This window comes from Lepidochelys olivacea (assembly GCF_965140295.1).
Source record: "Lepidochelys olivacea isolate rLepOli2 genome assembly, chromosome: 3".
In the NCBI taxonomy this organism is placed as follows: Eukaryota; Metazoa; Chordata; order Testudines; family Cheloniidae; genus Lepidochelys; species Lepidochelys olivacea.
The window spans coordinates 162,756,629-162,780,974 of record NC_140413.1 but is presented as its reverse complement, the minus strand read 5'-3'; the positions used below and the strand labels follow the sequence as shown (position 1 = coordinate 162,780,974).

At 38.4% G+C, this 24,346-nt stretch overlaps 1 protein-coding gene across 3 annotated transcripts in view; it reads right to left on the bottom strand.

The window, feature by feature from the left end:
• Positions 1–24,346, bottom strand: part of EPRS1 (glutamyl-prolyl-tRNA synthetase 1) — a 61,537-nt gene that overhangs the window by 1,112 nt on the left and 36,079 nt on the right. Inside the window, exons 19-33 of one of the 3 annotated variants that reach the window (XM_084622698.1) lie at positions 23,752–23,961; positions 22,730–22,984; positions 20,834–21,067; positions 19,601–19,866; positions 18,537–18,588; positions 17,255–17,464; positions 16,751–16,823; positions 15,733–15,812; positions 15,092–15,193; positions 12,004–12,159; positions 11,675–11,872; positions 10,998–11,171; positions 5,641–5,801; positions 4,185–4,263; positions 18–82 (exon numbers count right to left, since the gene is read on the bottom strand). In XM_084622698.1, the coding sequence (XP_084478824.1) occupies positions 18–82; positions 4,185–4,263; positions 5,641–5,801; positions 10,998–11,171; positions 11,675–11,872; positions 12,004–12,159; positions 15,092–15,193; positions 15,733–15,812; positions 16,751–16,823; positions 17,255–17,464; positions 18,537–18,588; positions 19,601–19,866; positions 20,834–21,067; positions 22,730–22,984; positions 23,752–23,961 (2,315 nt within the window). The remainder of the gene's footprint in view (positions 1–17; positions 83–4,184; positions 4,264–5,640; positions 5,802–10,997; positions 11,172–11,674; positions 11,873–12,003; positions 12,160–15,091; positions 15,194–15,732; positions 15,813–16,750; positions 16,824–17,254; positions 17,465–18,536; positions 18,589–19,600; positions 19,867–20,833; positions 21,068–22,729; positions 22,985–23,751; positions 23,962–24,346) is intronic. The other 2 variants (XM_084622699.1, XM_084622700.1) reach the window with 2 other exon arrangements.

Here is a 24,346-nt window from a genome sequence, read left to right as displayed (position 1 = left end):
CAACAGTTACAGTTTACCTGGCAGTAGTTTTCTTGATCCAGTCCTCACACTCGATTTCCCCACAAAAGGGAATCTGCACAATCTGAAATGAAAGAAAGATGCAGAGTTTATACAGTGAAAACAAACAGGCATTATTTTAGGAGTGACTCCCAAACCCTACCATTATAGGTCTAACACTTCAGACATCGAAGACCAGATTTTTGATAGTGCTCAGCACCCATAACAGGAATCAGATTTTCAAAAGAGTACAGTGGGAGTGGATGAATGCGGAGCACTTTTGACAATCTGGCTGCATACGCATGCCTAAATGAGCTGGTAGGTGGACAGTTCTGAAAGTCTGACATCCTTTTATAATAAAGCAGAATTTTTAGACTGCAGGTAAACTACTCATTTTACAAAGTTAGCTCATAGAATCAAAGAAATGTAGGGCTGCATCTAGTCCAGCCCCCTGCCACATTCTAAACAGGAAAGGTTCAGCTTAATGATAACCACAATCAAAGGTAAAATTAACACAGCTCAAAAGGGTTTTTATAGCCTTTTCATCCTGAAAATATACAGCGACAGTTGCCCCTTTGTAGTGAAATACAGTAGAACTTTAGTGTAAGCTCACAGCAGAATTTGAAGAGTGATGGTTGCTAGCTTATTAGAAATTTAGCAACAGGATATTTTTACATCTATGAAAAGGGGTCCAAAAATTTCCTCCTTCTAGCTCTGGATATCCAGGCTATTTTTTTTAAAAGAAAAAAAAAAAATCTCAATTCCCGTATCTCTACTGGATTATAGAGCAACACCTATTTACATACTTTAAAGAAATGCTTTCCCAATGAAGTTTCCCATTATAATTTTTAGGATCAGTGCTATACATTCATATTTTCTGAGGAATAACATTATGAAGGGACTTATTTCAGTATTTTCATTAAGGTAAAGAGAACTGTCACCAGCATATTTTCTTCTTACATAAGCAGTAAGAAGGAACATTGGATAGACAAGACAAGATATTAAGCACTGAGGCAGTACAAGATGCAGTAACCATACAGTTAAATTATTTTTAACCACTTCAGCCCATTTAGATTGTTCAGTATTTCTAAACTTAACAGGGCAGCAAATTTCTGTTTCAGAAGTCTAACAGTTCTAGGTTTTCCAGGGATGTTTCACTTAATTTCTTCACTTCATGTACTTTAACAGTAGCAGTTAGGAAGTGTTACTGTAAAGCCAAGAAGACTATTTTTAAAAGATTATGGAAAACTGAAGCAAAGACAACAGCTGAAAAGGACAGTTGCTAAAATGTCAAGAAGTCTTAAGTGCACATTTGCTCCACACACTCCTGTTATTTTAGTTTTCCTCACCAGAAGCCTAAATAAAATTGTTGTGCTATGTTATGCTACAAGAAACAACTTCTTCTTTGCACAACAACTTCTTCTTTCTTTTATTTAAGAGCTGTTGTGGATCATTCCTGCAGCTTTCATTAAACTTTGCATGTAGTTATTACTGAAGACACAAAAGCAAAGAAGTCCACATCTCAAAGATTTTATGGTCTAAGGGGTTAATCACACCAAATACAGGAAAACATGGGAAATTAGCTTGGGAAATCTCCTTTTAGACTGTGGTCAATGCAACATAGTGAGGTTTTAATTAAGAGAGATTTGAATAAGAGGGTTTCCGTGAAAAACTACTACTTTTATATATGTTACCTGCTTTGTACAATATATAAAAACGGACACAAACATTCATATATACACACACGAGATGAAGTGCCTCAAACTTTTATTCTTTAGATCTAGGTACTCAGATAAGTGCTTGTAACTTCAGAGGTGGAACATTTACTTTTCTAAATCAAAGATGTTCACTACACTGCTTCTTTTCCATGTCATAAAGTGCAACTACTTTAGATGTTTTATTTACAAGTTTGAAATCTATAATCTAGTACTATCCCAGATGCAGAGCTAGCTAGGTTAGTGATTTCTCATGGTGCTCTCCAGCATCTGCTTCTGCATAAGTGAAAGGAGGTGGGGTATTCAAGGTTGGACATTGCTGCCTTCCCAGATCATCTTCACAGAAGTAAGAGCTATTGTGATTTGGGGCTTTGAGGTGTGAGGAAATGTCCGCAGATCCTGGAGAGCCATTAATCCATAATGATAATTTGCTCGCAATACAATTACATTTTTTATATATTTGCTTTAAGCTGCATTTTTGCTCTTTATGGATTTTTTTCCTTAGCTTATTTTGTAACTAAGGCTATGTTTACACTACAGCCTATGTCGTCAAAATTTATGTCACTCGAGGGTGCGAATATTCCACCCCTCTGAGCAACATAAATTACACCAACATAAGCGTTCGTGTGCACAGTACTGTGTTGGCAGGAGAGCTTCTCCTGTAGACCTCACTTCCGCCACTCGCGGAGGTGGGTTTTTTTTCATGCTGACGGGAGAGCTCTCTCCCGTCAGCATAGAGTTTCTTCACCAGATGTGCTGCAGCTGTATTGGACAGCTGTGCCACTGCAGGGCTGTATGTATAGATATATCCTAAGTTTACCACATTGCCCAACATTTTGGGAAAGCCTCTGTTTTTCACGTCTCTCCTTTGTTCTGTAGGCCAACGGAGACCAAGGGTAGTTTTTAAAAGCATAAACTGATGTTGCATCAATATATAATAAAATCATTGTGATTATTTGGGGGACAAAGAGGTCTTTACACTTAACATCAGGTAAGCCAAACCAGCTTCTGGAAAGGGTTTGCATTAGTGAAATGTTGCTTCAGAACCAGCAGGCTGAGTGCAAAAATCTTTTTGAGAAGGTCCAAAATAACTTGACATATATTTAGCTTCTGGGGTGATGGCAAACCAGATGTGGTTTTTTAACCACCATATTTAGGGAGCAAACATATACCCCAGTCAAGGTCAGGGTCCCTACTGTGCTAGTTGCTGTACCGACAGAGTCAGTCTCCTCTCTGACGAGTTTACAATCTAATTTAAGACAAGATGCAGATGAGATTGTGTGACACAAATTACAGGAAAAAAGATTAGGGGGATGGGTGGCGGTGAGAGTAATGCATGAGTTAGCTCATAATTGTATTTTTTTCTATTCAACATAAATCCCACTGGCCCTGTACCTAACCCTTAAAGGACATGTTCAGCAAGAGTGTATGGTTATTTTAAGAGCAGAGCCAAATTGGCATCCCACTTTTTTTTTTTTTTTAAACACTTTTTTCTTTTGTATTATTTCTTAGTTGCAGTCTTGCACCAATAGTGATTCTTAGTTGTTAACGAGATGCAGTCTTCAAGAACATTTATTCAAATGTTTTCACGTGCTGGGGGATCTGGGTATAGAACTTCAGGGATAGGCTCTCCTTAAGTCAATCAAAGGTGGTTTAATGTGCACCTCATGGGAAGAATAAAACACTTCTTAAACATTAAAAATACAGTCTTAATGGCTGATTTAGACTTCAATTGCTCCACCAAAAACTTTAATTTTTTCATAAGTTGCTAGTGCCCTTACCACGGAATTTACTATAAAACTCAGTCCTGTTACATCATCAGTTATTCTGATGATCAATCTTAACTTCTTGATGCCCAGCACCTGTCAATGCACTCAATGCTTCTGATGAGGTTAGAAAGGTCAGTTTTCTTTGACGCAAGTAGTACGTAGTTTGGACTCCTGGAATGCAGTCATAATGTCTTTTTTTTTTTTTACACCATTTGTAGGGGAATAATTATAGTATCTTATCTTAATCCAAATAAAAGATATTTGCATTAAGATCTGCTACGGTCACTTCCTGCTGAAAAAGCAGTACACTCATTTTAAATAAATGATGCCGTTTGATAACAGGTATGTAAAGTTTCCCGTAGTGGCCTTGTCACCTCTAATGCCTGAACATAATATTTTAAAGACTAGTAGCGTGGAAAATTTTAATCAAAACTGTGCTTTAGTATAACAGATGGCAACTGCAACTACTGCAGCATTTGGGAAAGTTACAGTTTGTTGCCAACCTCTCCATGAAAAGTTTCCAGTGTGTAAGCAAATTTGATTAAACTACCAAGCACCCTTTCAAATAGTAATAATGCATTTATTTAGGCTGTGAAAGCATCTGATCTCCAACTGGCCTGTAATGGATAGGAAAATGTGTGTCCTGTTTTAACAATTTTGCAAGACACTTATTCAGACTTCAGTGTATTTGGAACCTCCTTACCTTTCCTGCTTCAAGTTCTTTTTGAAAATCTTCCATAGTATTGGCCACCACCATATGATTTGTTAGGTCTTCAAAAGCTCTAAGACAAGAAAAGAAATTTAGTAAAGACAGATATGAGTATTCATCTTCTAAATGAAGTTACCATCTGAAGCAATTGTGCTGAGCCAAACACCAAATACCACATTACAAGAGAAAAAGTACAAAGACTGTAGAATCTTCTTAATCAGGATATTCTTCTACAGCTTGTGTTCCCAAAAGAAGAAATTCTGATGAATTAAAAGATATTTCTCTCCAGGCTGTTGCAGTTCCATCACACTATTAGACAAGCCCAAAGGTTTGGGAGATGGCACTGCTATTTGGTTTGCAACAGGACTGAGGATATTGTCTGAGAGAGTACAGCAGGGGCATCTGCAATATACTCAGCCTATACAGCTAGTGTGAAAAGAACAAAATACTAGCCAAGAACAGGCAGGGAAGCATATCATATGTTTTCAGCATGTATCACGGTGTGGAGGGACTGAAAACTGACAGAATCAGCCGGAAATGAAGTCACAGAAAAGTTAAGCATCACCATCAGATCACCTCAGAGATGCACCAGTTAACTAGGAAATCAACTTAAGACTGTTGTAACTGAGTGGAGGGTACTATAATAATGCTTAAAAGCTAAACCTAAAGCGGAAATCAAATCTCATTTACCTCTTTTGGTTAGATCATTTTCTGACACTCAAATACCTTAGTCAACTGAAACTCCAAATATAAACAGGTTTATATCAAGGATGACCTTATAAGGTCTTGAAATCAGAATAGCAGGACTGCCTTTACCACACTTGACAACCCTGCACCTCTCCCATACAGGCCTCAAGAATATGAAACAATCATATTCTTATGCATCACCTTATTACAGAGATTTGCCATACGTAGTAACTTCAGATAAAATTTTCAAAAGGGCTTCAGTGATTTAAGAGCCTAAATACCAGTGAAAGTCAATATGAAAGTGTTACTCATTTTTGAAAGTGGAACTTGGGTGCTTTTGAAAATTTTACCTTAGAGATAGATGTAAGCTCCAATATTATTATCAAAGAATTTTGTTTTTTTGAACAGATTCTAAAAGCCTTCCAGCACTACAAGCCTGCACAGTACCACTACATCAAAAAAGTACAGGGGGCTCATTTTTAGATGTCAGTACCATATGGATATTGGCAGAGACTTAACTTGAAGATCTGAACTTGAAGTGTTGTTAACATTTGAAAATTCTATTTCACAGGCACATTTGGGAAACTTTTTGTGACAATCAGAATGAGCTTCTCAGACTGAAAAATGAAAGTGCACAGAGAAGACTTGTCTTGATGACTTTCTCCACAGTTAAATCTAAATGAGTTGAAGAAATCTCTTCTACAGTTAAAATAAAGTCGTGTCAGTCACAGATGCCATATGATTTATTCCCTTTTAGACTAACCTGTTGTAAAGGTTAGCATGGATCTCCTCCAAAATGTGTCTGAGTTTATCCTCTGCCTCATGTTCTGCAAAGGTCAACTTCTGTCCTGTGTCTCTTCTGACAGCTACAAACTGACCGTTCTTCATATCTCGTGGTCCCACTTCAAGCCTGATGGGAACACCCTACAAGCAAAAATAATGCAATACAAAATTAGTGAAAACTGCAGAACCGGTCAGTCACTCTCAAGAGAGTATGGTTTCATTCACTAAGATGCTTTGTTCAGTATGGATCCACTTGACACATGATTTTTATTTCTCTTTGTCTTGCTCTCAGACAAATCCTATGATTAACAAGAACTGTTTTGCTGTCTTAATACAGTACTTGGAAAAAATTCAGGATTGGGGCAAACCTAAAGCTGTACTGATTCTCAGTTTCGCCTGATCAAAATGCTACTGCAAGGTTTTTATGAACTTCAATTATGCTCATTTTATACTCTTCTGATAGGGTTTGAAACAGGAAACAGAAATAGCCTTCTTTCATTTGGATGACTCCTTCCCAGATGATGCTATACATGTGAATTAAAGATGGCAACCTACAGGGAGTTCCATGAAAAAGCTCCCAATCTTTTGCATGCTCCTGGACTTAAGGTATTTATTTTTACTTATGTGTTCAGTACACTGTTTCTCTATGGACTGTTGAAACGGAAGCTACAAAGGACCTGTTATAGCAAATTGAAGCATCGTACAGTGTAGTATAATAAAGAGTCAAATTAAGTGTCCTTTCTTGAAACAAAAAATAAAAACAAAATGCCTTTCAGTATGCTAAAATAAATACAATATCCCTCCCAAAACAATCTATTTAGATTTATACTTTCAGCAGCCAGTCAAGAGGGAATAATTTTTGTGGATGTGGCTGTTTACTTAACTAGCACAGGTGTTAGGCCTTTTCCTTTCTGAAAGAAATATAGATTCTCCCACAGCAAACAAAATTTTATTGTGTTCAAACAATGTTGTCACAATCAATAATGCAGTGTAATCACCACTTTGTTTTCAATTGCTGGAAGTTTGACCTCCCCTGAGGATAAAAGAAACTGAAAGAAAAGGATTAGAAAAACCTTTGCATACCCGTGCCCAGACTGGGTGACGAGTGATGGTGGTGGGAAAGAGAATCTAGAAAATAACTTTGTATATACTTGTTTATCCAAGTTCCTCTTTCACATGCAACGCTCCTTACCAGTGTGCTGCACCTAATGATTATTTTTTCAGGTGGTTGTTGATTTACGTGTTTGTTATGTACACTGGCATATCAGCCACATTTAGACCGTTTTAAAACATGTTTTAGACACTATTCTAACACAGCTAGAACACAATTGACCTAATTACAGAGGATTGTTAAAATTACAGTAAATATAGCTTTACTAATTTATACCCAATATAACTCTTCAATAAATGATTTATTATAATTTTGGCCTGGCACAGCATGTTTAAACTGTATTACCACAAACGTTTTTTTAAAAGGTCCTTGAAAACAGCTCCACTAAATGTTAATACTGATGTTGGTAGAATACTTGAAGGCCTAAGAGAAGTTAATTGCATTATGTAACATTTTCCTTGCTTCTTAAACCTTATGACAAAGGGCCCGTGACTTCTCATACACACAGGCAGATCCCCAACTGTTTGTTCCCATTTGTAAGTTTTTACGGGTGTACTGGTAACTGCTGGAATTAGGAGTCTAAAGCAATATTTTATTGCAGGAACGTGCTGTACAGATCCTTTCATTTAGGAGAGGCTGTTCACAGTTTCTTGTTCCCTGTGGAAATCCAATCAGTAGGCGAAATGCCAAAGAGAGTCTAGATCCTGACCATTTTAAAAACATTTTGTAAGACACCTTTGTCCAGGCTTCCACTCACTGCAGACTCTAGATGATCTTGGCATTTGATCTACAGACTAGGTTTCACGCCTTAGGGCTAGTAGTTTGATACTGATGGGTGACCTATTTTTAAGAGGGAAATGTTTACTTCTATTCCAAGTCAGATGTAAAGGTACCGAAATCCTATCAGCACCTGGCATCAAATAAACTTGTAACAATAATAGTGTTTTTTCATTTACAGAATGCCATTTGGGATTCTGGGAGAATATCCAGTATCTCCACCTCTTTGTTCTCAGGCCTGGTCTACACTACATACATACTTCCATATACCTACGTTTCTCAGGCATGTGAAAAATCCACACTCCTGAGTGACATAATTAGACCGAAATTAAACCTGCATGTGGACAGCACTATGTTGGTGGGAGAGCTTCTCCCAATGACACAACCACTTCCTCTTACAGAGGTGGAGTTATTAAGCAGAAGGGAGAGCTCTCTCCCATTGGCTTAGAGCATCTTCACCTGATGCGCTGATGTAAATTTGTAGTGTAGATCTGACTTAAGGCTGATGCACCTCATTAGTAAGAGGCATGGAAGCAGTCACATGCAGAGTGTGACTTAATGAAGTGCAGTGCTCAGCAAGTGGATACTGTAAAGCGATTGAAGAAGCCACCTTAGAAGCTACCTGCGACCTTCGCAAAGACTCAAGTCTCTCTGCGGGAGTCACACACAGCTATTGTCAAAAAACTTTTTAGACTACGGTCTTTAAGGCAGGAACTCTCTCCCAATGTCTATATGGTGTGCAGGGCAACAGAGCAGCAAAGACACTTAGCACCTCTGGACACTGTGTAATTATACAGTATTATGTCAGCAGGTTAGCTTCCTCCAGAACCTCAGAAGTCTCACTTGGAATTTAAGACTAGATATAACCCTGTCCCCCCTGCCCCCAAAAACACACACACACACACTTCCTTCCTGGTTTGTTCATGGTGAAAAGCACTTCTTACTTTGTGAACTTAGTGGAGCTCAGCAAAATAAGTGCTGTTTTGCTGTAAATCACAGCCTTAACATTATACCATTTTCATATTCTAATATATTCTGACGAAGAAAAGTTCTCTAGAATAGCAAGCTAATGCACTGGGCTGTCTTCTCTGGATACTCAGGTTGAAATTCTACCATACTTTGCAAAGGAAAAGCAAGAGAGGCTATCACCAAACTATTTGGTAGAAGAAGTAGCAGATCTCTGTTTAAGAGGTGTCAGATTGGAATGACATGATTTTTGCAGACGTCAAAGGAGGTCTATGAACAAAGTTGTTTGTGAAAACTCACACAGTGCCTGCCCATACCACACCAGGCTCAAGTCAGCACAAATTCCCCTCAATTTTGTGAGCAAAAAATTAAAACACTTTAAAGTAGAAGTATTTATGAGTCTTGTTCCATTACTGCAACTGTAAGAGGAGGGAAAAATGGATGCCATACTGGGAGCACAAACACTCAAATGTTAAGTCTCTTACTTCTCAAAATGGCTCTGGAGTCGGATTTTAGACTGACATTTTTCATGACATTTTTGGTTGCACTTATAAATTGTTTATAAATCCTTTATAAATGATTTTTAAGCATATCAGAAGGTATTATAAAAGATGGTTGTAAGCCAAGGTAATAATCAACCTATTGCTTCTGTTGGACTCTCTGTAACAATTAACTGTTTATTGCAACCTTAACTTATTAACCTTTAACACACTACTCAGAAATGGAGCTTTAGGATAAAGTGTGACATTTTCACTCTTTAGGTGCAATGGGAGATTTTTTTCAAGACCCATTAGATTGCACAGGAGGCTTCTACATCATCTTATACTGAAGTTTGTGTAAATGTTCAAATGCCAAACTTCCAACTCTGATGCCACAGAGCTCCATTCTGTCCTATTTTAATTTCTCATCCCTTTCGTTATGTTGTAATATACATTATATTTAAACCCAGTCTTGAAACTTGGTCTCCTTTATTCTCTTCACTTTACAGATATCTTGTTTTATATGCAGTTACTCTGTTTTCCTGTACAAGGAGGACTGAATCTACTTTTAACCATAGTATTTGAGTGATGAAGTAGTTGCTTTTCTGATAAATAAAAAGGATTCTTTATTTAGTGATACCATCCAAGACCATCTTGTATTTTCCATTCTGCTCAACTAGGATATCAGAAGCTAGTGTTACTCCTGGCGGAATTTTGCACAACTGTGCAATGCAGAATTTTACAGGAATTAATGTTTTTTGCACAATGACAGGTTTCAGAGTAACAGCCGTGTTGGAAAGCTTATGCTCTAATAAATTGGTTAGTCTCTAAGGTGCCACAAGTACTCCTTTTCTTTTTGTTTTTTGCACAGCATTTCTGTTCCCCCACAGAAATGGGCTGCAGTGCTGCTGGCCGCCACTAGGGGCCGCCGAACGCAGAAGAGCCCAGCTCACACACAGAAGACACTGCCAGAGGGAGGAGAGAGCTAGAAGTTCAACAGCTGCACTCCCTTTCACGCCCTTAAGGGCAGAGGCGGCAGTGCACAAGAAACTCTGTGCAAGCCTGGGACCCAGCATCAGGCTGTTTCTCCCTCTGGATCCCAGGGCTCTGAGGGGCAGGGGAGCAGGTGTCTGGGCTGGTGGGGGCCATGGATGGGCCCTGGGAAGGGATAGATGTCTGGGCTAGGGGAGGCCCTGGGGTGGTGGTGGTGGGACATTTGAGTGTCTTGGCTAGGGGTGGCCCTGTAGCTGGGTTGGGGGGGGGGGCGCAGCTGTTCTCTGGGGGGGGATGTTTGGGTGGATAGGCTGGGGGTCCCCCACAGCTGGGCTCTGGGCGGGGTGGGGGTGTGAGTGTCTGGCTCCCTAGGTGGGCTCCTGAGGGAAGGGGGCAGAGAAGCAGAAACTGGGTTGTCGAAGGGGTTTCTTTAGATCTCTACTTCTGGGGGAATTTGTGTGTGTCTGTATTGTTACAGACATATTTCCTGACAGGTATTTTGAAATAAATGATCAAAATAATTGAAACTGGCATGATCTTGTGGTGTTATTTTGATAAATACAATCTGCAGATTTTAAAATATTTGTGCAGAATTTGTTTTTTGGCACAGAATTCCCCCAGGAGTATAGTGTCCTCTCACTCATCACACATGTGTTTGGCATGAGTTTTTTTTTCCTTTTAATTGATTTAGGTATGTACCTCTCTTCCTTAACATTGCTTATAGATCATTCTGTGTGTGCGCATAGAGTCAAAATTCACAAGTTCAAGACATCTCTTGTCCAAGTTAATTATTTTTTCTGGGTGAGAATCTGTCATCTCAGAAACTGCCTTTTTTCTTCAATTAGCTTTTATGAAATTTCAAGAAACACAAGTCACCAATAATTGCAGCAATTCATGCTGTATCAAAAATTGACCATTTTTCAATCGACTTTAGACAGAAAATATTTGCCTGCAGAGAATACAAAAAAGTCCACATGAACATACATTAAGATCTACTGAAAAGAAATTTACCTTAAGCTCCCAGTGATTGAACTTCCAACCAGGTGAATAGTTGTCTCTTAAGTCAGCACGTACGCGGACATTGACACTGAGCAGCCTTTTAAGATATTCATTACATTTCTTCATCAGTGCCTCTTTGTCCTCTTCAGAAAGTGTATTTGTGATGCCACAAGGAATAATTACAACCTGTGACATGATGCAAATTAAAAGAAAAAGATACATACAGTAATGGAAAAAGTTGTTCCCAATTATTGTCATGTACTGTACCAAAAATACCAAAAGACAATCAACCTTAAAGTGTTGAGTTTAAGGATGTGGAAGGTTTAAGGAGACAGTGTTGTGGTGCTAAATCTGGTTAACATCTTTCGAAACCCCCTAACTAAGAAACTTTTTTGCCAAGTATTAAAAATAATCTAATTTTGGGTAGATAGAAAATGTAGAAGATATAGCTTGTTTCTCACAAGGAATATAACTCGAGAACCAACCTGATAAACTCTTACTGACTGCATACAGAATGCTCTACAAGTATTATTTTCAGTACCCCTACATTAAAAAAAAGAGTTCTTTTCATCAGGCACCCAATAGGAAATATTGATTAATCCCATTGCAAGACAGGAAAGGAAAAAGGTGAGGTACTTTGAAGTAAAGTTCTGCCGTATGAACCAATTAGACAAGTCATTTGTACACACCTGAACACAAGCTACCCGAGGTGGTAGCACCAAGCCCATATTATCCCCATGGATCAATGTCATCACACCAATGGTCCGAGTCGAAATTCCCCAGGAGTTTTGATAGGCGAACTGTTTTTCTCCTGGTATCTTGGGATCTTCAAACACAATCTCAAACATTTTTGAAAAATTTTGCCCCAGATGGTGCGATGTTGCGCCCTGAAACCGACACATATAGAAGTCTCTGCTCAACAGAAATTTACAATGACTGCTAAGTATAAGGTCAGCAACATTCCTTTTTGCTGTCCTTTCTTTCAAAAAAGTGAAAAAATGTATGTATTAATATATACCTGGATAGCTCTTCCACTGGCAGATACATATGCTTCCACAGTGGTTGTATAGTCTCCACCTGCAAACTTCTCTTTTTCAGTCTTTCTTCCTTTCACAATAGGTATTGCCAGGAGTTCTTCATACACCCGAGCATACAGATCAAGAATCTGCAATACCTATGATTAAAACCTTTAAGTTACTTCAGTGATTTGGAGTTACTCTTCAAACATTTTCTAAATCCAAAATATTGCTGAATGGCGTGACTGGCTATAACTGCATAAAAACCTGAACATCCTACTTGTCTCTTCTCTTCAAATAAAACTAAAGATCAATTTTAGTTTTTACTCATTTCGAGGTTTTGCAGATGTTTTCTGTAAAACAAAATATTTAAGTCTAGAAACCATTAAACAAAAAGGGTCATTATTACAGAGGTGTCAGACTCCATATGTGATTAAGTGCAAAACAGAAGTCAAAACAGGGATTCAAACCTTATAATATTTGAAGATATGGCATATCATCCCTAAAACTGCAGCACTTACAGTTTGTGCATGCAATGTATATTGAAAACTGAATATATTAGCTTGTTTGAGAGTTATAATTAACTATAAGTTGATCCTTTAAGAAACTGAGAATCCTGTGTCACTCTTCTTTATATACTAACTTCACATTTATTCCACTCCAAGCCTATTCATATCCATGATTCTCTATGCTCTCCTCCCTCACTCAATCAATCACACATTCACTTTGCCTGACCCCTTTTGCAGCATTTAGGCTATGCAAAGCAGCTGTAAACCAACTTAACTGGCCACCCAATCCTAGCTGCTTTGCAGTGCTCAAGAGCATCTCAAAACAGCCAGAGAGCAGGACAAATCGGGCCCTAAAGAAATTAAGATAAAAGATGTGATGTGAACATTTCCAGGTAGTTAAACCTCACTGAGGTGTCATGCACTTGATATACTTGAAGAAATAAAGTTGTGTAGGCCAGGAAGGATTGATTTAAAAATCAACAATTTTAATAATTACTTAAATCGGCAAGCAGGAAATCTTGATTAAAATCAATTTTAATTATTTTGGATTTGTACTTTAATTATTTTTCTAAAGAAAGATTGATAACCATTAAAACATGTTGATTTGCAGCTACACATAGCCTTTACACTATATTCGGTACTACTTTTTGCTAACCAGAAGTATACACCATATCAATAATATTTAAGAAATTATATAGCCTAACTTTTTACTAGATTAAAATTTTTCATTGTCATTTGTGTCAAGACCAATTTGAATAGAAATTCAAATTCAATTAAAACGTATTAAACCAGCATTTTAAGTTTTTTTTTAAGTAAATAAAACTACCTTAAATACGCTGAATGCATCAGAAAAAAGTTTATTAACGGATAACTGATTTATTAAAACAAAGGAAGATACATTATCTGTAGTTAGTGATCTGAACTTATATCTCATCACCACTGTTCCCTCTAAGCTGTATGCGTGCACACACAGATCCTAAACCCTGCGTGCACAAAAATTTGCACAGAAGAAATTTTTTGCACACACAGCCTGTCAAAAATTAGAGGGAACATTGCTTGTCACCCAGTCCTTCAAGATTCGATAAACTAGTAGATCTAAGCCTCCTACACCTAGTTTTCATCCATAGAATGGAAGAGGAAAACAAGCTTTTCTGCTTTTTCAACTCCCAATCAATTTCTTAACTTTGAATGAACAAGTCATTGAACTGAACAGTTGAAGAGGCGGCTATTGCAGCCAAAAGCTGGGTTAGCGCTTCAACAAACTGGTTGTAGGTGCTTAGCCAGCAAATTTTTACTAGCTTAATATCATGTTTTGTATTGAGTTTAAATTATTTCAAATAGATAAAGTAGAACCTCAGAGTTACGAACACCTGGGGAATAGAGGTTGTTCATAACTCTGAAATGTTTGCAACTCTGAACAAAACGTTATGGTTGTTCTTTCAAAAGTTTACAACTGAACATTGACTTAATATAGCTTTGAAACTTCACTACGCAGAAGAAAAATGTAAACTACTAAAAAATAATTTAAATACAATACTGTACTATATTTGCTTTTTTTTTGGTCGCAGCTGCTGCCTGATTATGTACATCCGGTTCCAAATGAGGTGTCTGGTTGACTGGTCAGGTTGTAACTCTGGTGTTCGTAACACCAAGGTTCTACTCAGAGTTTAGGCTTTAACATAGGTTGTCATTTTCAAATTTAATAAAATTATTTAATTTAAATAAAAAAAAATCCAAATTAAAAAGTCCAATTTTTAAATTTTATTAAAACAAAACCAAAAAACAAAAGAACAGATTTTTACCCACCTTGAAATAAGGCTAAGTTGTTAACAATTGTATCTACTCAAATTATCACTCTTCCTCTACAGAGAAATTGCATGCTATAATTCTACTAGCTGTAACTGAAATGAGTCAAGGTGTGGACAAAACGTGCCAAAAGTGCTCATTGGTCACTTTGTTGGCCTAGCTGTCATCATGCTTTGAAGATTCTGCGGCTGCATGCTAGCTTGGGCACCATTGTTTGAAAGGTTCCTTATGGCAATGCTTCATCAGTGCCACTGTTCACTGCGGTAGCACTACCAGGGCTGCTGAGACAAGCACAAAAGATGCTACAGTTCAGGGACTGCCCCCTCCTCAAGATCCCTTTTCATGAAGCGCCAGTCTACCTTCTCCAAACACATTTATTCCACTCCAAGCCTATTCATATCCATGATTCTCTATGCTCTCCTCCCTCCCTCCCTCAATCACACATTCACTTTGCCTGACCCCTTTTGCAGCATTTAGGCTATGCAAAGCCGCTGTAAACCAACTTAACTGGCCACCCAATCCTAGCTGCTTTGCAGTGCTCAAGAGCATCTCAAAACAGCCAGAGAGCAGAACAAATCTGGCCCTAAAGAAATTAAGATAAAAGATTTAAATTTGATGTTACACTTAAGGCCTTAAGAGGGTCAATGTTCACATCACATTGACGCTGCCAATACTCAAACCAAAAAAAAAAAAAAAAAAAGCTGGTGGCGCGCGCGTACGCGCAAAAATGAGTGGCAAAGATCAGTAATAGTTAAAAACATTCAGTGCTTTGTACCTCCTCTGCTGCTTCTTCATAAGTAGCAAATGCTGTGTGTCCTTCCTGCCAAAGGAACTCACGAGTGCGCAGGAAAGGCTGAGGATGTTTGAACTCCCAACGCTGCCAAGAAAAGGAATTTTTTTTTTAAAAAAAAAACATTCAAATTCAGTAGCATAACTGTGAACTACTTAGATTCCACTGACTGCATCTGACGAAGTGAGCTGTAGCTCACGAAAGCTTATGACCAAATAAATGGATTAGTCTCTAAAGTGCCACAAGTACTCCTTTTCTTTTTACTTAGATTAAGTTTTTTAAAAAGCTACTTCTTTGGCATTTTATACTACTCTGCAAATCCCAAATTTTGGGATTAAAAAAGAAGTTTGGATTCTTTTTAAATAAAGGAATTGAACATACTTTCACAATGTGGTCCTTTTAAACTAATATTTTATTTAATTATTATTAAATCATACCTATGCCCACATGCCAAAACACATTACATAATGAAACTATTAATTGTTTATATTTTAATTAATATTGGTATGATGCCATCTCTTACAGAACGATTGTCCTAATAAATTTAGGACAATTTTTAAGCATACCAAATTCCTTGCCATGTGCTTCACTTTAAAAAAAAAAAATGGTTGACTAAATGCACCTACCACTACATTGCACCACTGATTAAGCTTGATAGGAAGATCTCTATGTGACTGCACCCACTTTGCAAAGGCAGGATACATTACTGTAAAAGATTATAAAAAATATTGTTGGTTTTTCTGAGGAACATGTCGAACATGTCTCAACCATAATATACATAATTTGTTAAACATAAGTATAAGAGACCCTGTGCTTCATTGTGAGGATTTCACTTTTCATATTTTCTGTCCCACTCAAGTGAAATTCTGCAGTGGACACAGGACCTTGATGAAAGGAATATTTTTGCCTTGCTCCAACTCCTCAGGTAATACGTGGCTTGCTTCTGGTCTGAAGCGAAGTGGTTTCACACACACCTCAGAACTCAAAACACATCTACTTTAGTGACTCTTTACGAAGGTGAACAGGAAACCTAGCTACTTTACACATGCAGTTAGTTTTCATATTATTAAATCACTGTCTTTCATTAAGACTAGAACATTTAGATGCATCTAGATTCATACATACACAATCAGCTAATTAAGAAATTTTCATGATAGCACACGATCATATTACAATTTAGTATATTGTATCTGATTTAACTAGGAGTTGCTCCACTTTTGTATCTTAGTTATATTTAATGACTTTAAAATCTGAATATTAATGAAAAAATGCATAAGGTAAAATACAACATGAACAATGAAAATTACTTTTCGTAAAAGCAAAATTGAATAAAAACCTTTCATCCCCAAAACTTCAAAATATTAAAGAAAATTCCAGTCAAAGAGCTTTCTAAAGTATTAAATAAGAAAACTAAATAATTTGCATGTGTGTAAATAAAACTACTTTAGCTAGTTTATTGGGAAAAATTTAGAAATGTTTCAAGTTGTGATGAAACAGGAAAATATTTTCCTGTAAGATTTTTCCAGTGTTCAATCATTGTGTCCTACCTAGTAGACCACCAACTGGTCTCAAAACTACAACAGGATTCTGCTGTATCAGTTACTCATTCTGAAACTGTTGATTACTTGCAAGTTAGTTTCTTACCTGTTTCACTTGTAGGACGTACAGCAATTGGTTCAGCCAGCTCTGTTTTACCAGATCTCGTAACCCAAGCAACCTAAACATTTAAAATATTAAGTTTCCTCCAACTTGATTTAAAATAAAAAAAAATCTTAAAGTTCTAGGTTCCCTATCACCTTCATTAATTACACAATATAAATGATATTTAAGCACTACTGAAATAATTGTTCTAACAAGGACTGACAGACACCTACATAGATTCCTTTCCACCCCTTCTTCATAATGGAAAGCAGACCTCCAAAAACACTATCAAGAAGGGTTTACAAACTTTTAACTGTTTTATATTTGACATCATTGCCTACCGGACTAGGAGCAGCAGAAGTTGTTTGCACAGCTTCTGGTTGTAAGAATACAAAAATATCTGCCTACATCATTTATCTGAGCACTATCCTTAGTTTTTAAAGAGACACAGTTTAGCTAAAGTTAAATGTAGTACATGAGTGCAGTAAACAGAATTCTGATGTGTACCTCAGGAGCAAAGTCAGCAATATGAGTTTTCTCTTTCTCCAGAGCAGCCTGGGACACAAACATGGGAAAGTAGCAGTTTTCTACACCAAGTTTCTTGATCTCACCATCGAAAAAATCCTTGATGGTTTCCCAAATGAAAAAAGTCCATGGACGAAGAATGTAGCAGCCACTCACATCATAGTATTCAATCATCTCTGATTTTGTGATCACCTGTCAAGAAAATATTTTTAAGATATTAAGGTTCTATTTGCATGCACAAAAAAGCACTACAATAATTCAAGCCTAATGACACGCCGCTCACAATAAGTTGATCAAATCAGCAGTTTAAAATGGCTGTAATTTAAAACCAAAAAAGCCAAAGAGAGTTTGTAAGCAAAGATTTAACAATTATATTTAACAATTTCCTCCCAAGAAATGGAGGGTTTGGTACAGAATAGAGGGGCTCAGATACTACAGGGAAAAGTGCATATTTTCTAGCATCACTTACAGATCACCTCTATGACCAATTATGGAGTGGTAATGAATGGTTCTGCAAGGATTTTGCTACAGCTCCTTTATCCAAAAAGATAAAGAGTGCGGATGTAGGACCTTGAAGGTGAGTGATAAGGTGGGAAATGTAAGGGGTCCTTAGATCTCAAAGAGGGAGTGCAGATGGTCACTCTCTCCCTCACCCTAAGAAAAGACAAGCATAGGCCATTTTAATTATCAGTGTTCTTCACTCACTACAAAAGGTCACCAAACACATTATGCATTAATCATGACAAATGTCCGTGTTGGTGAAACGTGCCAGTTTGATAGTGGCGGAGAATCTATTTATGCAGAAATCCGGTACTGTAAACTTCCCTCCATGCCCTATCAGTGTCCCTCAAACCCTGCCCTGCCCGGACTACCCGAGGCACTGTATTAAGATCAAAACTCATTTTGCACTGACCACCCATAAAAAATGGTGGTAACTTTTGGTTACAAACCATCCTGAGCTAAACTAAGACTGCTAACTAACATCCATCAAATACTTATCAAGATCCTTTAGTGTTTCACTGCCAGAATGTGTTTAATGAATAAGGGGGTTCTTGTTTTTTTAAGCAGGTGGCCATTATTAACTTATATAGCTTCACAAGTTTACACAGCACTTGGAAACATACGTCCAGAAATTAAAGAAAAATGCTGGTAGCAATTTAAGGAACAGTGTTATATTACAAAAAAAATAAAGGAGTGGCCAAAAAAATCATTTTTGTGAAATGTGAGGTGAAACAACTCCTTAATTCAAGTGATGCACACTTACCTGAGAAAACCAATCAGAAAGATTTTCTTCTTTTTTAGCTTCTAGACCAAGCCTATGGAATTTGAAAAGAACAGAACCCTATATTTAGGTCACTGCCAAGTGGTGAAGGTAGCATTAAAGCTGCATGCTTGAATGTTTTTTTGGGGGAAAAAGTCCCTTTTAATGTAATTAAAAATCTTTTGTTAAATGTTAAAGCATATTTACTTCAGTGATCTGCAAACAACCTTTTTACCCTATCCCTCCAAACCATGCCCCTCCGAAATTTAACTTGTTTCAGATCATGATGATCCCTCTCTAACAGGACTCAAGAGAAGCATTCATACAAATATCTCAGTTTTTCCTGTTTAGATCCCTCCTGCACCAGTTACATGCCTCGATGCATCAAGCTGTGAAACTAAAACTTCCAAATAAAAGCCTGATTCGAGCATAAGGCTCACCTAAGTTTGTTTTTTTTTTAAACCCTAAGTTTCATAGCTCCACTAATGCTATTGTTTGGCTAAAGAGTTTTGTGAAGCTGTTAAGGTAACTTACTGGCTTGCTTTCTGAAGGCTTTTTGCCTCAGAAAAAATATTAGTTTGTTTTATTTCAAATGAAAGATTAATCCTACCACCACCAACCAAAATAAAGCATACTAGCAATAATGGCAAGAGCTTGCAAGAAGCTGAGCTCCATCAACTCCTAGCAAAGTCAATGACAATAGATCATGTATTAGGTGCTCAGATCAGGGTTTAAGACTGCAAAATCCAGTTTTCTTGCATAGTTTCTCTGATTCTCCACCATACCTGTCAATAATATGTAATATTTGTAATGAAAACAAAAATGTATTATGCTTATTTTATAGCATATAATTTACAGTACATGGATTTTACTCCCTCCTTATATAAGCTATAAATTTGAAATGAACATGATAAAAAAAACACATTAATGGAACATGGCATCATTTCTTTTTTGTATATTCCCACACTACCAACTGAAACTAAAAATTTAAGAACATTGCTCTAGATTTAGCTCTGTTCAGCCCTCCCAATTTAGATTTCATGTAGCTGGATTGCTAATTTCTTTACCTGGTCTGTTTCTTAGGCCCCTGACCTTCTCCTAAACCTTCTGCGGAGAGGCCATTACCACCTTGGTCTTTCTGATATTCTTTCTTCTGAGTATCACTCTGTTTCTGTTGCTTATTCTGCTTTTCAGACTTGTTCTCCTTCTCTTTTTTTTTCTTGTCTTTATCCTCAACACCAATGGCAGAGACAGGCTTATAGTCTACTCCTGCAAGAGACTTGTACTGGGCCTTCAGTTGAAGCAGTTCCTGCACTGCTGTATCTATTTTATCCTTTGGTTTGAAGTGATTCCCATGGAAGAACAAGCAAATAAAGAGAAATCAGTATGAATCACAGGAGTAAATGGACCTACAGATGTTCTATATATACACATATGTGCTACATCTTCTACTCCTGGGGGAATTCTGCACCAAAAAATTAAATTCTGCACCCAGTATTTTAAAAATTCTGCATACTTTGTCAAAATAATGCAACATAATCATACCAGTTTAAATAAATTACCAAAATAATTGAAACTACAATACCATGGATGGAGAATGGGAGTGGAGAGCACTGGAAGAAATCTCCAAACCTCCTTTGTCTAATAGTAATGTAGCTAGGTTTGACCCTTTATTTCTAGTTATTAGTCAACAAATATATGCATCCATATGCTCAGTGTTACATCGTAAGCAACTGAAGAGCAAGTGAGGGCTAGGGAATCAAACTCACAATTTTTTTGGCTACTGACCATCTCCAGAAAGGTCAGTAGTAAACCGTTCATGGAGCACATTTTGATAGAATTTTTCAGTCCAAAATTTAGACCAGTTCTAATCGCTAAAGCATCGTAAGTATTTGTAAGGCCATACTGTCATTTACAATAAGGCTCCTTTATACCACTCTGGCAATGTAAATAAGCCCTAAAACTTTTACACCTGTTTTATACTCTTGGGGGAAAATCCACTAAGAACAATAGGAACCATCCACTAAGCAGGCAGACCACTACTTTCTGCTCTGCCCAAGGGGACAAAGCCTACCCCACACCTACCTCCTCAGAAACACCTCGAAGCCCTGCCCCTCCATGCCGGGCGTGCTTAATAGCGAGCAAGAGGGACAGAGTCTCATTTGCTCGCACTCCCAGCCCTAGCCCCTGGCGGTGACTGACATCTTCCCACGTACACATGACTAGCCCTGCCCTAACATCAACTGAAATGTCTTCTAAGGTTATTATTTTTAACTAAGTTGTGTTTTTAAAAAGTTTACCTTTTCTGCTTTTCCTGCTTTTAGTTTACGGACCTCTTCTCCTTGACAGGCCACCTTGTTAAACAGAGCTTTAGCTTCTGGTGTGTCTGGGCCACCGATTTCTGTGCCTTTTGTTTGAGATGAAGCAGATATCTTAGTTGCTGGCAGATGTCCTGGCTTGTAGTCCTGCCCAGTCTTTTCTTTATACTCTGCTTTCAGAGAAAGGAGGAGTTTCACTGCTTCATCTACTTTATCCTATGTGGAAGAAAAAAAAATTTAACGGTCACAGAAGAGGATTCAAAAGTACTGAATATACTCGGTCATAAGGCAAATTTTTTTTTAGTAAAAAAGGGAAGCACCAGAGATGGGGGTCAGCTTATGAACGGGTATAGAGGGACAGGTGGGACACAGCCCCTCCCCCCAACAGAAGCAGCACAGCCAGCAGAGCCAGAAGGGAAGAGGCAGGGCCAGAGTCTCCCCACTTCTGGCCACGCTGCTCTCCCCCCAGCCTCCAAAGCAGCTGCAGCTCCGGGGCTGGCACGCTGCAGCCGTGCCACTCGGCCCCACCCCCCAGAGCCGGCTGTGGCCATGCCACCCAGCCTGCCGGAGCACGCCGCAGCCATGCCGCCCAGCCCGCTGGAACATGCTGTGGTCGCACTGCCTGGTCTGGCCCGCTACAGCAGCTCCGGCCAGGCCAGAGACATCGTCCCCGGCCCTCCCCAGATAAAGTGGGAAGGGATGGGATGGAGAGAGTGTGAGGGTCCCAGGCTAGGGGTGGGGTCATGTGGGGGGTGGTCACAGGGGTTACTCCCCTGACCCCCCAGCTTCTCTCCACAAAAGGTTTCCCCACCAGTTGCTGTCCCGGCCCATCAGGGTAAGCAGCTGGCGTACCAGGACGCTTTGTTTACTTACGTTTACCTCCATGCCTGTGGACGCTCGAGGTAAACAAACCGTCTTGGCCCACCAGTAGCTTATCCTGATGGCCAAGGAGCCAAAGTTTGCTGACCCCTGAATTATAGGGACGGCCTATGAATGGGCCATAAAAATTTTCCATTTTTACTTATCCATCGGGGGGGGGGGGCGGTCAGCTTATAAACGAACCGGCTTATGATCAAGTATATACGGTAGGTTAAGAACATTCTTTTTTCTCTACTAAGAAAAGGCAACAAATAAAACTGGGCAGACAGCAGAGTCCAATCTGTATCTGGCCACAAGCAGAATGTGTGTGGTGGTTAGAGAATGAAAAGCACAGCACTCAACCCACAGTGTTGAGTGCTACCAGGATTGAAGCAGAATGGAGCTCTCTGATTGCTGTTAACAAAACAATCTACTAACAACAGTTATAGCAGTACACTGAAGAACCTGAAAAAGCCTTTCCTCATTCAGGAGGAAATATAAGATCAGCGAGGGCATTTAGAGAGACCAGTGGCTTCTGAGAGCAGATGAATTTTTCTCTTGCTCCTTCTTGGTGCTATTATTCAAGGAAATAGATTTTCCTTTTAAATTCATTCTGTGGCTGGGGAAAGCCTCATTACTTTGGTAGTTTGGACTAATGGGCACTTTTGTTCGCCCACATCACACCACATTACATGGTTTTAAAATTAACAGTGCTCAAATTCCATCCTGGTCATACAGATTCCTCTGTCTACCTGCCAGTCTGACTTTCCACACATGGTGGGACTGTGCTGGTAAGAGAAGAATTTCAGAACTGCATGTCTCAGGAGTAAGAAATCCAAACCTCTTCTGAGATACAGGAATATTTTACTGGATTGAATACAGAATTGGTGGTTTAGCTGCCAGAGGCAGAACAGGAATTCAGGAGAATCAGTTCAGGGTTACTTAGTGGAAGACTTCTACCCCGTGGCAAAATGTGGAAGAGTTAAAACTGAAGAAACTCTATATTTACCACTATTATACCTTTGAAGCTTTCTCTGCTTTGAGTCTGCGAACCACCTCCCCTTGTTCAGCTACATTATCATAAAGAGTTTTGCTGTCTATTGAGCTAGAGGATGTCAAATTATTGCAGGATACAGGAGAAGGAAGAGCAGCAGCAACAGAGTACGTAAAAGGAAGAGCTGCAGGTGGATTTCCAGGTTTGTATTCCTGATCTGTCTTTTGTTTATATTCTGCCTTTAGTGTTAAAAGCACTTTCACAGCAGCATCTATTTGATCCTGAAGCAAGAAGAGAATTAAGATGTACGTACAGGTAGAAACAAAATAATGGAAAAGAAACCACAATCTTAACTAGAATAGCGCTACAATAACTGCTGTAATACACTATTTTAGGGCCAGATTCTGTTTGCCTGACTCACACAAGCAGATCCCAGGAATGAACAAGTCTATAATAAGGGGAGTAGGATTTGGCCACAAGTAAGCTCTTTGTAATTTTACTTTGTTTGTCAGACCTACTTCAACAAGCCACACACCAAGGATTCAATCATACAGCATTCATACATTCATGGCTCCCCAGTGAAGTCTTGGCCCCAGGCGGGCACAGCAGTCCAGCCACGTTCAGTACATTGTGGGATTGGGGGCCAAGTAGACAAGACTTTGAATTGAAAATTATTAAATGGGGATTGTCAAAAAAACCAACACTACATTTCTGTTATTCACCCCACTCCAGAATAGTTTTAAAACTACAGCTTGCTTTTCATCATTTATGTCTTATGAAGTTCATTCAGCTAGCACAATAAAAATGAACTGGTTAATTTCCCTTTCTGGTTCTCAGGCACTACAAGCACAAGACTGTTGTGAAGCCAAATAAAACAATTTAGGAGAATTAAAGAAAACCTAATTGAAATTTTAAAAAAAATAAAATAATGAAAATACAGAACCTAATGGGAACAGAAACAAGTTTCACAAAACCTACAGTTTGGGCTTAACCAAGCTGAATATATCTCTTTCCATTAAGAAGCTTTTAGTATTCAGTGTCATTATACCTTTGAAGCTTTCTCTGATTTAAGTCTGCGAACCACTTCGCCTTGTTCAGCTACTTTACTGTATAGAAATTTGCTGTCTATTTGACAAGGAGGAACAGGAGAAGAAATGAACACAGCAGGTGGGTTTCCAGGTTGGTATTCCTGGCCTGTCTGTTGTTTATAGTCTGCTTTTAGAGTTAGAAGCACTTTCACAGCAGCACCTATCTGATCCTAAAGCAGAAAGAGAAAGGGGGGAAAAGAAAGTTGTAGAAAGACAGAAAGAATAAGATAAGTTGTACTGAACAACAGATCCTTTTTTATATAAAAAATAACACACCAAGTTTACAAAACCTTGAGTACTGTATATTCATAGGCTATTTATAACTATTAGTTCACCACAATTTGAGTAGATCTGGTAAAGAAAACATTTACCCTTTAAAGTAAACCCTCAGATATTATTTATTTGTACTGTTGTAGAACTTAGGAACCCCAGTCATGGACCAGACCTCCACTGTGCTAAGCAAACAAACGCCTATTAGAAATACTTTTGTACATTTGCAACAGTTCTCTACAATACAGTACCTCTAAAGCTACAATACATAGATATGAGCCTTCA